At 42.9% G+C, this 13580-nt stretch overlaps 1 protein-coding gene across 1 annotated transcript; it reads left to right on the forward strand.

Moving 5' to 3' along the window:
• The first annotated feature begins 907 nt into the window (after nt 1–907).
• Nucleotides 908–5148, forward strand: LOC133649796 (large ribosomal subunit protein eL30). The gene is made up of 5 exons (XM_062046463.1): nt 908–991; nt 1105–1156; nt 1503–1648; nt 4820–4950; nt 5047–5148. Exons 2-5 carry the CDS (start codon nt 1136–1138, stop codon nt 5097–5099), a joined length of 351 nt encoding a protein of 116 aa, XP_061902447.1. The 5' UTR covers nt 908–991; nt 1105–1135; the 3' UTR covers nt 5100–5148.
• The last annotated feature ends 8432 nt before the right edge of the window (nt 5149–13580 follow it).

Here is a 13580-nt window from a genome sequence, read left to right on the forward strand (position 1 = left end):
AAGGTAGGAGTAGCAGCTGTTATTCCACAAGGAAACATAGTATTAAATAAAATAATTAGTGATAAATTATCTGTTTTTACGGCAGAATTGGTAGCAATTTATATGGCAATTAATTGGATAGAAGAAAATAAAGCAAGAAAAGCAGTCGTGTGCTCGGACTCCAGCAGTGCATTGACTAGCATAAAAAACATAGCGTCAGAAACAAGACAAGATTTAGTTTATGAAATAGTTCAGGCAGTCTACAGAATAAATAAAGCGGGAGGTGTGGTAACATTTTTTTGGGTTCCTGCTCATGTAGGAGTTGAGGGGAACGAATTAGCTGATAAGTACGCGAAACAAGCAACCACTAAAACAGAAGTAAACATGGAGATTAAGCACAGTAAAGAAGAAGTGAAGAACATCATTAAGATAAAACACAATAAAAAGTGGCAGGATAATTGGAATAAGGAAACAAAAGGTAGAGAGTATTACAAAGTCCAGAGGAGAGTAGGTGTAATGAGAGGAGGCAATAGAAATAGGAAGGAAGAAGACATTATTACTAGAATGAGATTAGGACATACATATCTAAATAGTTCATTGAAATTGATGGGGAAACATGCTACAGGACTGTGTGATTCTTGCCAACAGATAGAACATGTAAGACATGTTTTAATACATTGTAGAAAATATAATAGAGAAAGGGAAATACTGGGAAATAAGTTAGCGAAAGAGAATATTAGGTTAACAGTGGAAGATATATTAGGATTGCACTCAGAACACACAGGTTATAAAGCAATACACACATTTTTTAAAAACACTGGGTTAAATAAAATAATTTAGAGTAGGAATCCACCTCGATCCACACTCCATTACAGTAGGTGGCGGTAATTCTCACCACAAGGTTGCTTGCCAACCGCCATAAAATCACAAGAAGAAGAAGAAGAAGCAGATAGTACCGCAAAGCATGCTGGAGCTTCCTTTCTCTCCGAGGCCATATTGGAGCTAACTCACCGTAAGATCCTCTCCGAGTTTTCTCAATTAAAGACACCCACATCTGTCTGTTTTCAATTTGTTTTTACACCCCAAACATAACGACACGTTCACCTGTGTTGTTTCCGACCGTAGGTTGGCCGGACTTGGACTTAAATCGCTCAAAATGGTGGCCGCAAAGAAGACGGTGAGTGGAAGCTCTCTCGGTGCAGAGCACGCGCTGGTGCTTCACGTGGAGGCTAAAGTTGATTTTCAGGCCTGCTAGCAAAACAACTTACACCAAAATGTCCTGTTCATCCAAACTATGTGGTTTTAACGCGACATGTGGCTGTTCATCCATATACGTTCAACTAGGAGTTACGGTTTAGAGTCACCCAACGTGTCTAGTTATGCCTGTGGCATCTAATGCTAACATGACAGCTAACGCCAATATCAGTTAAATCTGCGCAACTCTATTGACACTTTTCTTGGTAACAGTCCACTCTACACACATTGTACCACCTTGTCGTTATTTACACGCGTTTTTCTTCCAGAAAAAGTCGATGGAGTCCATTAACTCCCGGCTCCAGCTGGTGATGAAAAGTGGCAAGTACGTGCTGGGCTATAAGCAGTCCCAGAAGATGATCCGACAGGGAAAGGCCAAGCTGGTCATCCTGGCAAACAACTGTCCTGCTCTCAGGTATTAAACGCTCATTGTTATTGTTGGCACACCTTTCAGTCTTACAAGTGACTTTAGTCTGCACAATTATGCATGTTATTGTCCCAAGTCCTTGTATATGGAGCAGTGGTTCTCAACCTTTTTTTTTTTTACCAAGTACCACCTCAGAAAAACCTTGGTTCTCCAAGTACCAACATTAAAATGCAGTAGCAAAGTAGGCCCAAGTACTCATTAAAAAACAAGGCAGAGGCTTTATTTTACTAGTATATTTAATATTTTTGGCCACTGTAAGATTACAGAGAGTAATGGTAATTGTAGGAAAATAAAACATTGAATTAATCAACTGATTCTTTTGAGTTTTTATGTTCTCCCCGTGACTGCGTGGGTTCCCTCCGGGTACTCCGGCTTCCTCCCACCATGCACTTGGGGGTAGGTTGATTGGAAACACTAAATTGGCCCTAGTGTGTGAATGGGAGTGTGAACATTGTCTGTCTATCTATGTTGGCCCTGCGATGAGGTGGCGACTTGTCCAGGGTTTACGCCGCCTTTCGCCCGAATGCTGCTGACATAGGCTACAGCACCCCCGCGACCCCAAAAGGGACAAGCGGTAGAAAATGGATGGATGGATTCTTTGGCGTACTACTGGATGGAGCCCGCATACCACAGTTTGAGAATCACTGATAAAGACTTTATTAGCATTTGTTCTATTGCAAAACATGCATCAGATAACAAAGGGGTCATAACTTGGCTGTTTGCCTCTATTAGTGGGTTCAAATCAAAAGGATGTAGCATATACCTAATTAAATAGGCCAGGGTTGTCAAACTAATTTCAGCTCAGGGGCCACATGGAGGGAAGGCAATTCCCAAGTGGCCCAAATCATGGCATGATACCTAAGATAAATAATAATGATAAATGGGTTATACTTGTATAGCGCTTTTCTACCTTCAAGGTACTCAAAGCGCTTTGACAGTATTTCCACATTTACCCATTCACACACACATTCACACACTGATGGCGGGAGCTGCCATGCAAGGCGCTAACCAGCAGCCATCAGAGGCAAAGGGTGAAGTGTCTTGCCCAAGGACACCACGGACGTGACTAGGAAGGTAGAAGGTGGGAATTGAACCCCAGTAACCAGCAACACTCCGATTGCTGGCACAGCCACTCTATCAACTTCGCCACGCCAAGATCAAGATCAAAGACAACTTCATATTCAAATAATCCTCTTGACAAAACACATGAAATTAGTTGAAAATTTGGAGAAAAATTTGACGCTGTTTCAAAAACAAGGACCGCAATGAACTTGGACCTCGTCTCAGTGTATGTATAAACATCTAGATTGCCAAGATACTTGTAATAGCAATTGCAATATGATGTCCTTGTATTATTTGCCATGATGCATATTATTAACATATATTTGTATTATTTTGCTCTGTTTGTAATTGTTGTATAATGTACTTTGAGAATATTTTTTTTTCCCGAGAGCTTTCTCCAAATCTTTTAGTCAGTCTTTTTTAAAATTAAAAACAAATCTATCTATTTCTGGTGTTATTGTAGACTGTACTCGCGCTTAGAGACTTTTTACTGGTAGCGCTCCATGTCTGCGGAAATTAGCGGGCTGCAGAGAGCCTGACGTCATACTTACTTCGCGCAGCTGGGAGCCTTCCTCTCCTCAAAAGCCACCACTGTCATTTAAAATTTTGAAGATCGCTGTCCACAGGTATATCTTGGATACATTAGAGTACGTCCACATTGCGGTCATGATGCCTCCGATCCAAACAACCCTGTGTGTATGGCTTACGTCATTATAACATCCGGTTTTGACAGCGCCATTCCGGTGATCAGAGGTCTTTTTTCGACGGCCAGATTTTTGGTGCATCACTAGTCAATAGTGCACAGATAATAAACCACATATATATCCATTCATACTGTAACTAACCACTGGTGTTAATGTGTATGTTTGTATTCTGATTTTTTTCCCCCATGGTCTGTGAACACATCGTGTTGGCGGAGAATGGGGAAGTATTGTGTGTTAATGAGTGAAACACGAAGACGTGTGTGCACGGAGGAAATACTTGTTGGAATTGTGCCCGTTGTTGGCAAAGCTAAAACAAGTCAAACTTGTCTTGTTTTGGAAGCTACAATATCATATTAATTTTGTTTTTATGTAAAACCCCTCATTTTTAAGGTGTGGCTAGCCGCCACACCTTAAAAATGAGGGGTTTTACATAAAAACAAAATACCTCCATATATGGATATATATGTGGTTTATTTGCCGTGGCACACCACCACAATCAATTACATTAAGGGGGAAATCCCTGTCAAAGCCATCAAACTAAGTTACAGCCCATCTGGGATTGAACAAAATGGATAAAACTCTTCTAGGTATGAAATACCTCATTTGTCATTTCCACGTATTATTACTGTACTAAGTCAACAAACTATAACAAACAGAGGTAGAAACTATTCAAGAAGGTTGAGTTACTTAGACTGTTCGCTTTTCTCATTTTTGACAGACCTTTTGGGGCAATGAGGGTGCCAAATATCAATGCGTTTGAAGCAGGAGATGTAAAACAGCAGTTTTCACATTTCATTTGGATTGAGGGGAAGGAGCCGCAGCCAAACTTTACTGTGTACCTCTTGCTTGGCCCCAATATCAACCGTTTGCTTGCTTAACTGATTTGCTATTTCGACATCCAGACATTTAGAACAACATTTCTTTCATTAAAAAAAATTAAGCTAATTTTTATACTTGGCAAACTCATATCGTGGATCGGATAAAACCTGTTTGCGAATTCGACACCCCTGACGTAGGCCATGTTTATCTGATGTATTGTAAAATGAAGTGAATTATTTTTATATAACGCTTTCCTCAAGAAACGCAAAGCGCTTTACATAGTGAAACCCATTATTTTTATTTTTTAAAGCTAAATCTAAACCAGTGAGGGGGGCACTGGGAGCAGGTGGGTAAAGGGTCTTGCCCAAGGACACGACAGCGGTGACTAGGATGGTGGGGATCAAACCTAAAGAGCCCTCAAATTGCTGGCACATTGCATATTTTTGTTTTCAAATGCACATTTTTTCAGCAAGAACTCTATAACAAACAAATGTGTCAATTTTGAATTAGTTTCAGTGTCTCCCTTTTAATGCATTCCTTACTGCAATAACACTATTTTTCCTCCCATGTGCAGGAAATCTGAGATTGAGTACTATGCCATGCTGGCCAAAACTGGTGTCCACCATTACAGCGGAAACAACATTGAGCTTGGTACAGCCTGCGGCAAATACTACAGGGTGTGCACACTGGCCATCATTGACCCCGGTGAGTCGAAGCTGTGCATTTATGTCCTTGTATTTTAGAATAAAAGTCTAGGTTTTGCCTTTGTGGCAGTTTGCTGACTTTTTCTTTGGTCTGCAGGCGATTCTGACATCATCAGGAGCATGCCTGATCAGCAGCAGCCGCCTCAGTAGAGCGCCCCCCTGCCCCAATTGTAATAAATAAAAGTTGGTGTTGACATTATTCTGCTGCTTCCGGTGTTTTTCTGTTTACAATGTGTAGCACAGTCACGACATGGTGTTACTGCAAGTGTCCACAGGAGAGCAGTAATGTCCACTTTAGAGGTCAGTTGCTATGGAGAGAGAATTTAATCTAAAACGGTGAGTAATAACGTTGTTGATCTGATAGGTTTGATCTGGTCTAGAGGTCGGCAATCCAAAATGTTTAAAGAGCCATATTGGACCAAAAATATAAAAAATAAATTTGTCAGAAGCCGCACGGTGGAACAAGGATTAGTGCATCCCATTTCTGTGTGAAGTTTGCATGTTCTCTCCTTGACTGCGTGGGTTCCCTCTGGGTACTCCGGCTTCCTCCCACCTCCAAAGACATTCACCGGGGATAGGTTGATTGGCAACACTAAATTGGCCCTAGTGTGTAAATGTGAGTGTGAATGTTGTCTGTCTATCTCTGTTGGCCCTGCGATGAGGTGGCGACTTGTCCAGGTTGTAGCCTGCCTACCGCCCGAATGTAGCTGAATAGGCTCCAGCGACCCCAAAAGGGACAAGCGGTGCAAAAAATGAGAAGCCCTATATAAGTCTTAATGAAAGCAACACATGTAAGTGTCAATATTAGCTATATTAGACTGCAAGCTTTTATCAATGAGGCGTGTGCTGTATTTGATTTGATGTTAAAGTTTGAGAATATCTGCTTGCACAGGTTTTTTTGTCTGCAAAAAGCCATGCTGAAAGAAACGCAAAAAAGCCATGCTGAAAGAAATGCAAATCTTCGTTGACAAATATTTATTATACACATTTTTACAACTTTGGAAAACAGTCTTTCTCTGGCAGCATTGGAGAAAGTTATACACGTAAACCAGGGGTGTCCACACTTTTTTTCAGCAGGCGTGCTACTTATCAAATGACCCAAGTTGATTATATATACATATATATTACATTATACACATTACATTGTGTAAATTGTAAATAAAAACAAAATACAATGATTTGCAAATACTTTTCAACCTATACTCAATTGGATAGACTGCAAAGACAAGATACTTAATGTTTGAACTGGAAAACTACATTTTTTGCAAATATGTTGGACTTTGATGCCTGCAATATGTTTAAAAAAAAAAAAAGCTGGCACAAGTGGCAAAAAATACTGAGAAAGTTGAGGAATGCTCAAACACTTATTTGGAACATCCCACAGGTGAACAGGCTAATTGGGAACATGTGGGTGCCATGATTGGGTATAAAAGCAGCTTCCATGAAGTGCTCAGTCATTCACAAACAAGTTCCAAAGGGTCACCACTTTGTGAACCTATGCGTGAGCAAAATGTCAAACAGTTTAAGAACAACATTTCTCAACAAGCTATTGCAAGGAATTTAGGGATTTCACCATCTACGGTCCGTAATATCAAAAGGTTCAGAGAATCTGGAAAAATCACTGCACGTAAGCGATGATAATACAGTCCTACGATCCCTCAGGCAGTACTGCATCAAAAAGCGACATCAGTATGTAAAGGATATCACCACATGGGCTTAGGAACACTTCAGAAAACCACTAGTAACTACAGTTGGTCGCTACATCTGTAAGTGCAAGTTAAAACTCTACTATGCAAAGCGAAAGCCATTTATCAACAACACCCAGAAGCACCGCCGGCTTCGCTGGACCCGAGCTCATCTAAGATGGACTGATCCATCCATCTTCAACCGCTTATCTGGAATCGGGTCGCGGGACAACAGCTCCAGCAGAGACCCCCAGACTTCCCTCTCCAAAGCAATATTAGCAACTTCCTCCTGGGGGACCCCGAAGTGTTCCCAGGCCAGAGAGGAGATGTAATCCCCTCCATCTGGTCCTTGGCCTGCCCCGGGGTCTCCTCCTAGTGGGTCGTGCAACGAGGACCTCCCTAGGGAGACGCTCGTGAGGCATCCGCACGAGATGCCCGAACCACCTAAGCTGGCTCCTTTCCAAGCGATGGAGCAGCGGGTCTAGTCCGAGTCTCTCTCGGGTGACTGAGCTTCTCACTCTATCTCTAAGGGAGATGCCAGCCACCCTTCTGAGGAAACTCATTTCGGCCGCTTGCATCCGCGATCTTATTCTTTCGGTCATGACCCACACTTCATGACCATAGGTGAGAGTAGGAATGGAGATAGCTCGGTAGACTGAGGGCTTTGCCTTCTGGCTCAGCTCTCGTTTCGTCACAACAGTGCGGCAGAGAGACTGCAATACTGTCCCAGCTGCTCCGATTCTCCGGCTGATTTCCTTCTCCATCTTTCCCTCACTCGTGAACAAGACCCCAAGATACTTAAACTCCTCCACCTGGGACAGAGTCTCGCTCTCTACCTGGACTGTACAAAACATCGGTTTCCTGCTGAGAACCATGGCCTGAGATTTGGAGATGCTGATCCTCATTCCCGCCGCTGAACACTCGGCTGCGAACCGATCCAGTGAGAGCTGAAGGTCACGAACCGATGGTGCCATCAGGACCACATCATCTGCAAACAGCAGTGACGCAACCTTTAGCCCCCTGAGACGGATACCCTCTCCACCTTGGTCACGACTCTGCCTTGAAATCCTGTCCATGAAAATCACAAACAGGATAGGTGACAGAGCGCAGCCCTGGCGGAGCCCAACCCCCACTGGAAACGATCCAACCTACATCCAAGCACCTGGACACAACTCTCGCTTTGGTTGTACAGAGATTGGATGGCCCTCAGCAGGGTCCCCCTCAACCCGCACTCCCTCAGCACCTCCTACAGGATCTCCCGGGGGACCCGGTCATATGCGGCGGCGGTGGAGGACGACCCAGTCATCGGAGAAGGCAACGACTCAGTGGCGGTGAACGACGCGGCGGAGGACGACCCAGTCATCGGACAAGGCAGCGACTCAGCGGCGGTGAACGACGCGGCGGCTGCGGTGGACGGCGACCCAGACATCGGTGATGGCGGGGAACTGCACGAGATGGCGGGGGTCCATGCGGCCTCTCCCCGGTCCCAGACGGTCGAGGACGCGGCATACACAGGATTTAGAGGCACCTTTACACAAACATTTTCGTTGTTCTCTTTCTCTTTGTCTTCAAAAAAGCCAGCCAAAAGGAAATCCACCCCCACCCCCAGCAACCCTACCTGGCCTCCCCCTCTCCAACTCTGCCCCTCCCCCTCCCTCCCCCTTCACCTGGAGGATGATCAATATGCCTCTCTCTCTCTCTCCTCTCTCTCCTTGCTCTCCAACTTCAACAGCAATAATAACCAACAATTTTTCTGGTCAGTACCACAACACAGCGGACTCTGATGCTCTTTTTGGTTCCAGTGGACTACACATCATCCACCTTAATGTGAACAGCCTCTCTGGAGCCAAACTTGACCAAATCAGAGAAATGTTCCTCAACACGAAGGTTAAAAATCTTGTGTTTCTCTGAAACCAAATTGATCAAAGTATTTCTGACTCAGAGATAGAAATAGAAAACTTTTCGGTTATCAGAAAGGATAGGAATAAACACGGTGGGGGCGTTTGTATGTATATTCACCAGGATATTAAATACATAACTCGCACTGATCTTAACCACAATGACCTGGAATCTGTGTGGGCGGAAATCAAATTTAAAAACGCTAAGCCGGTACTAATAGGGACTGTTTATAGACCCCCTAATCAGAGTGATTTCTATGGGACTTTGGAAGAATGCTTGGCAGGGACAGACAACGTGGAGAAAATTATAACTGGGGATCTGAACACAGATATTCAACGCAAAGATGCGCCTGTCTTCAGATCCTTCAGCAAGTTTTGTAATCTGCACGGTCTTTCCCAGCTAATAGCGCTACCTACAAGGGTGTGTGATTCCACCCAATCAACCATAGATCTCATTCTCACTTCAGACCGACCTAAAATAAAAAATAGTGGGGTCATGATCTGTGGTCTTAGCGACCACCCGCAAAATAGCTAAACCTCCCACACAGCAGAAGACTGCTATACGGATCCGCCTTCAAGTCGCCCAACCCGCGTTACTGTCACATTCGTTTTGGCTCCGTCTAGAGGATACAGCTCCGCCTCTGAAAATTGTACGGTCAGACAGCTGATCCTGAGCGGACTCGTGTCTGATTCGCATACGCGGACGCGACAAACCAAACCGGCCTACGCGCGCTGAGCCGACCAATGTCTGCACCCGCAGACGTGGACGCGCCTACTAGCGTGTACACGCATGAGCCAAGATCTCTGGACTTTCTTTGCTGGAACACGAACGTAAGTATAGATTTATTGATTTATTGCTACATTCGCAGTAAAGATCAGCCTTTGTGTTTCCATCATCATTTATGTATGATTGTAATGACGTTGTTTGATATTAGGACTAGCAGTAAAACTTTATATTCTGTAAAAAAAGGCTATTTTATTTCCAGCGCCGCCTCCCAGAATGCTTTGCATGGGGACGTGCGTCTGACATCACGTATACAGAAAATTCAAAATGGCTGCACGCGGTAGGTGAGGCCCGAGCAAAGAAAAGTGGAAAAGAGTGTTATTCGTCAAAAAACCCACACAACGACGGTCATTTTTTCGCCGTGCTATTGTAAAATTGTCTTTTATCTGTGTTTTGTGTTCCGGGAGACCCCGACTCCAGAATGTGAAAGTTTCCCGCGTGAAGCCGGTGAGTAAAAAGTTCAATACAGTTAACTTAGGCCATCTTTTGTTAGACGCTGTGAATGTGTGTAGGTTACATGCTACGATATTCCACATATTTCCAACTGCTTGAAACGAAAGCGTATTACTTTATTGTCAGTGTTGTGTAGGCCCAGGTCGCTAACGTTACTGCGTTAGTCAACAACGTAACGTTAACGGAGTGGAAACAGCCGTTCTTTGCCATTAATATGAGTGTGTATTATTTCTTTCTTTGTTTGTTGTTTTTGTTTACATTAAAAAAAAAAGGTATGTCTATGAGTTTTTTGGCATAGTTAATTGTAGAAAAAAATATAAAATGAGGTGACGTGAGTGGGAAAAATTGCTGCACATATTAAGGATCCTTTTTCTTGATCTATATTTTTGTTATTTGCTGATGTATATATTTTATATGCTGTTTTTTATTTAATTAATTTATTAGAGACTATTTTATGCTTTATTTACCTTTTTTTATTATTATTATTTTATTTACTATTATTATTATTATTTCCACATGTAAGCATAAATAATTGATCATATTAGTACATTGTTTGATTGCTTTGCTTAATGCATTCCATAATTTAATTCCACATACTGATATACCGAAGGTCTTAAGTGTTGTACGTGCGTACAAATGTTTTAAATTACATTCCTCTCTAAGATTATTTTTCTCCTCTTTTTTTGAGAAGAATTGTTGTATATTCTTGGGTAGCAGGTTATAGTTTGCTTTGTTTATAATTTTAGCTGTTTGCAAATTCACTATGTCGTGGAATTTCAGTATCTTTGATTCAATAAATAAAGGATTTATAAAAACACCGACAGAATTGAAAGGGCCGCTTTAAATGAGGAGCAGCATGAGCCAAACTGGCCAAGATTTGACGTTTCTGTTGTCCGAACTTGTGGTATGCAAATTCATAATCTTCTTGTTTAAAAATAACGTCATAGTTGCTTCTCTTTATGCTTGGAATAACCTATTGTGTCTATGTTCTGACCAGGTCTCTTGTAAGAGAGAGACCTGATTTATCATCATCAATAATAATAATATTCTGTTCAGCTCTACAGCTAATTTGAAACTCATGTTCATTTTAACATATTCAATTTTAGACAACTACAAAGACGCATTAAAAATAATGCAACAATATGGAAAGGGCTGCAACACCTCAGACCTGCAATCTGAGGCAGAGAACGAGGAGCTGCCAGAAAAAAGGAACAGGAAGCCAGTGTAAGTGTGTTCCGTCTTGTTTTTGTCATGTTTCTACAGTAATAGGAAGGTTATTTCCGGTAGCATTCAAAAATAGACCAGAGATGCTTGTACTATATGTATATTTGGCAATTTTGGTATTGCAATAATCCTAATGATATGGTTACCCAACAGCCATCGTCTCGGGGACTCAGATGATAGCGAAGAAGACCCGGGAAATAGTGACCTCACATCTTTGGGGTTGGCAAGCCAATTGCACAGGCAGAGTAAGGAATAATCTCTTAACATCGAAAACAACAAAACCACCACATTAATATTAAAGATATGGTTAACATTCTTAGTGCTAAAGATATTCCCCTCTCCTTGTATCCCTTCTCCCAGCTCCACCGTCTCGTCGAGTGCCAGCAAGAGTCATGAGTACTTGTCAACTCTACTCCTCAACTAGAGATAACTTTCTAGGTAAAGACTGATCTCCAAAATAATATCTCAGCATCCACTAACCATGGTTAACAGATCTCAACCATTTAATACCAATTTATCTCCCTTAGCACCTCACCATGGGGAAGGACGCATTCATAAGCCTTCACCAGCACCTGCATTAAACATGCAGAGAGTTACACAAGGTAGGGACTGATCTCTGAAATATTAGTGTATAGATAGGCCCCTTGGGTATTACCAGTCATGGTTAACTGATGGCTCTCTCACAATGCCCACCTCACTAGGAACGGCAGTCCCTCCTCGACTCCCTCCACCCCCCTCACCAGCAGCCCTCAACATGTGGCAGACAGAGGAGCCTGGATCCAGCCTGGCCTACAGGCCAACATGGCGAGGGGAAAGAATGGCCGACAACATTTCCTGCTCTGGTGAGCAATAACTGACAAATACCGGATGGTCATTCTGTGCCACCAATTTTGGAAAAAATTAAAATTCACAAGAAATCACATATTTTCTTCAAACTTTGTCAATAACTTTTGTCTTAACTAAGGTCAATAGCTAATGTCAGGATTATGAGTAATGAGGATAAACACTGAAACATGTTAATTTTATACTGCTGTTTGTCAACAGCGCCTGAGGTAATCCACATCCTTAGCCTGCTGGAAACTATTAAGCACAACCAAGACCAGCTGATTGCGAAGGTAAACTTCTTAAGCCTTGAATAGGTCAATAATTCATAATGACATTGATTTTGATTCATTATTATTTTTTAAAGAAAGAAACAGCCTACATGGCAGCTTTGTGTGATTAGAGTAAACATTGCTACATTTTCTTGTTACATTTCACCTGTTTGCTCTTTAAATACCACTTTTAATGTTTTTTATTTATTTCGATCATATTTTTTAAAAATGTGCCCTGGGGCCGTTAAAAAATGACCTGCAGGCCGCAAATGGCCCCCGGGCCGCACTTTGGACACCCCTGGCCTACACGAATACAAACATAGAATGATAGTACAAATATAATAAGAAAACAATGTCAACCTCCCAAAGTTGGGTTATGGATATTTATTTATGCCCCCCACCCCCAAACCCCCGCCGCCGTCATCCAACAGAGCCAAACAAGTACTCTGATCAAGGAACCAAATAACGATATTGTTTAAACATTTTGGATGTCTTGCACACCTATACCCTGATCACAAATTCATAGTTTACGCACCTTATTTTAAATGTAATCTCCTTAATACCTATCACATATTTTGTATTGTGTAAGCATACTTGGCTTTGGATGCTTCCTACCATAAACATAAACGTATCTGTCTTGTAATCTTGTTTGATTACAGGTGCTGTGAGTAAAAATGTGTTGACAAGGTCAGCCACGGACGCTGAGGTCACCAAACACGCCATCAGGTGGTTCAACTTGGCGGGGGATCGGGCAACGAGGAGACGAGTCCCGCTTCCACCTCCTCAGGAGGAATAGAGATGTATATGTATAAATAAACAACCTTTTATTGGACTTCTTGTCATTCACCAGTTATTCATTTTCTGATATGTTAGCTGTGCATGGAGCAGCGTTTCCTTGAAGTTGTAGCCTAATAGATTAAATATGTATATTTACTTTTTAAATATATATTATATATATTTACTTTATAGAGTGAATTGACCATTTTCTGTTTCTGCCTATTGACAATATTGTTAGTTTAAAAATACAAGGCAATGCATATGTAAGCCTATATTGCTGTAGTAGGGCTTAGTGAATTTTTTAGTTTCCTATTTTGTCCTACAGCAAGAACAGAAGGGATTTTGAAAATAAGATAAAGGGGTCCAAAACGGCCAGATGAGCCAGGGTTTTTATGAGTCCGTTGCTGGTCCGCGGCGGGAGGTTAGGCTTTGATCTTGGGTGCGGAGCGGATGCAGCGCGCCGTCACGGCGCACCCGCCGTCACGGCGCACCCGCCGTCACGCCGCACCCGCCGTCACGGCGCACCCGCCGCTGCGCACCCGCCGCTGCGCACCCGCCGCTGCGCACCCGCCGCTGCGCACCCGCCGCTGCGCACCCGCCGCTGCGCACCCGCCGCTGCGCACCCGCCGCTGCGCACCCGCCGCGGAAATAAGGCTTTGATCATGGGTGCGGAGCGCATTCAGCGCGCCGCCACGGCGGATCCGCTACCTGCCGCC

Source organism: Entelurus aequoreus, linkage group LG05 (genome assembly GCF_033978785.1).
Source record: "Entelurus aequoreus isolate RoL-2023_Sb linkage group LG05, RoL_Eaeq_v1.1, whole genome shotgun sequence".
NCBI lineage: Eukaryota > Metazoa > Chordata > Actinopteri > Syngnathiformes > Syngnathidae > Entelurus > Entelurus aequoreus.

Excerpts from the sequence above, each read along its gene's own strand:
- LOC133649796 (XM_062046463.1), top strand. The coding sequence starts at position 1,136 with ATGGTGGCCGCAAAGAAGACG. Across the intron at positions 1,157-1,502 it reads TGGTGGCCGCAAAGAAGACG|AAAAAGTCGATGGAGTCCAT; the intron begins GTGAGTGGAAGC and ends TTTTTCTTCCAG. Across the intron at positions 4,951-5,046 it reads ACTGGCCATCATTGACCCCG|GCGATTCTGACATCATCAGG; the intron begins GTGAGTCGAAGC and ends TTTGGTCTGCAG.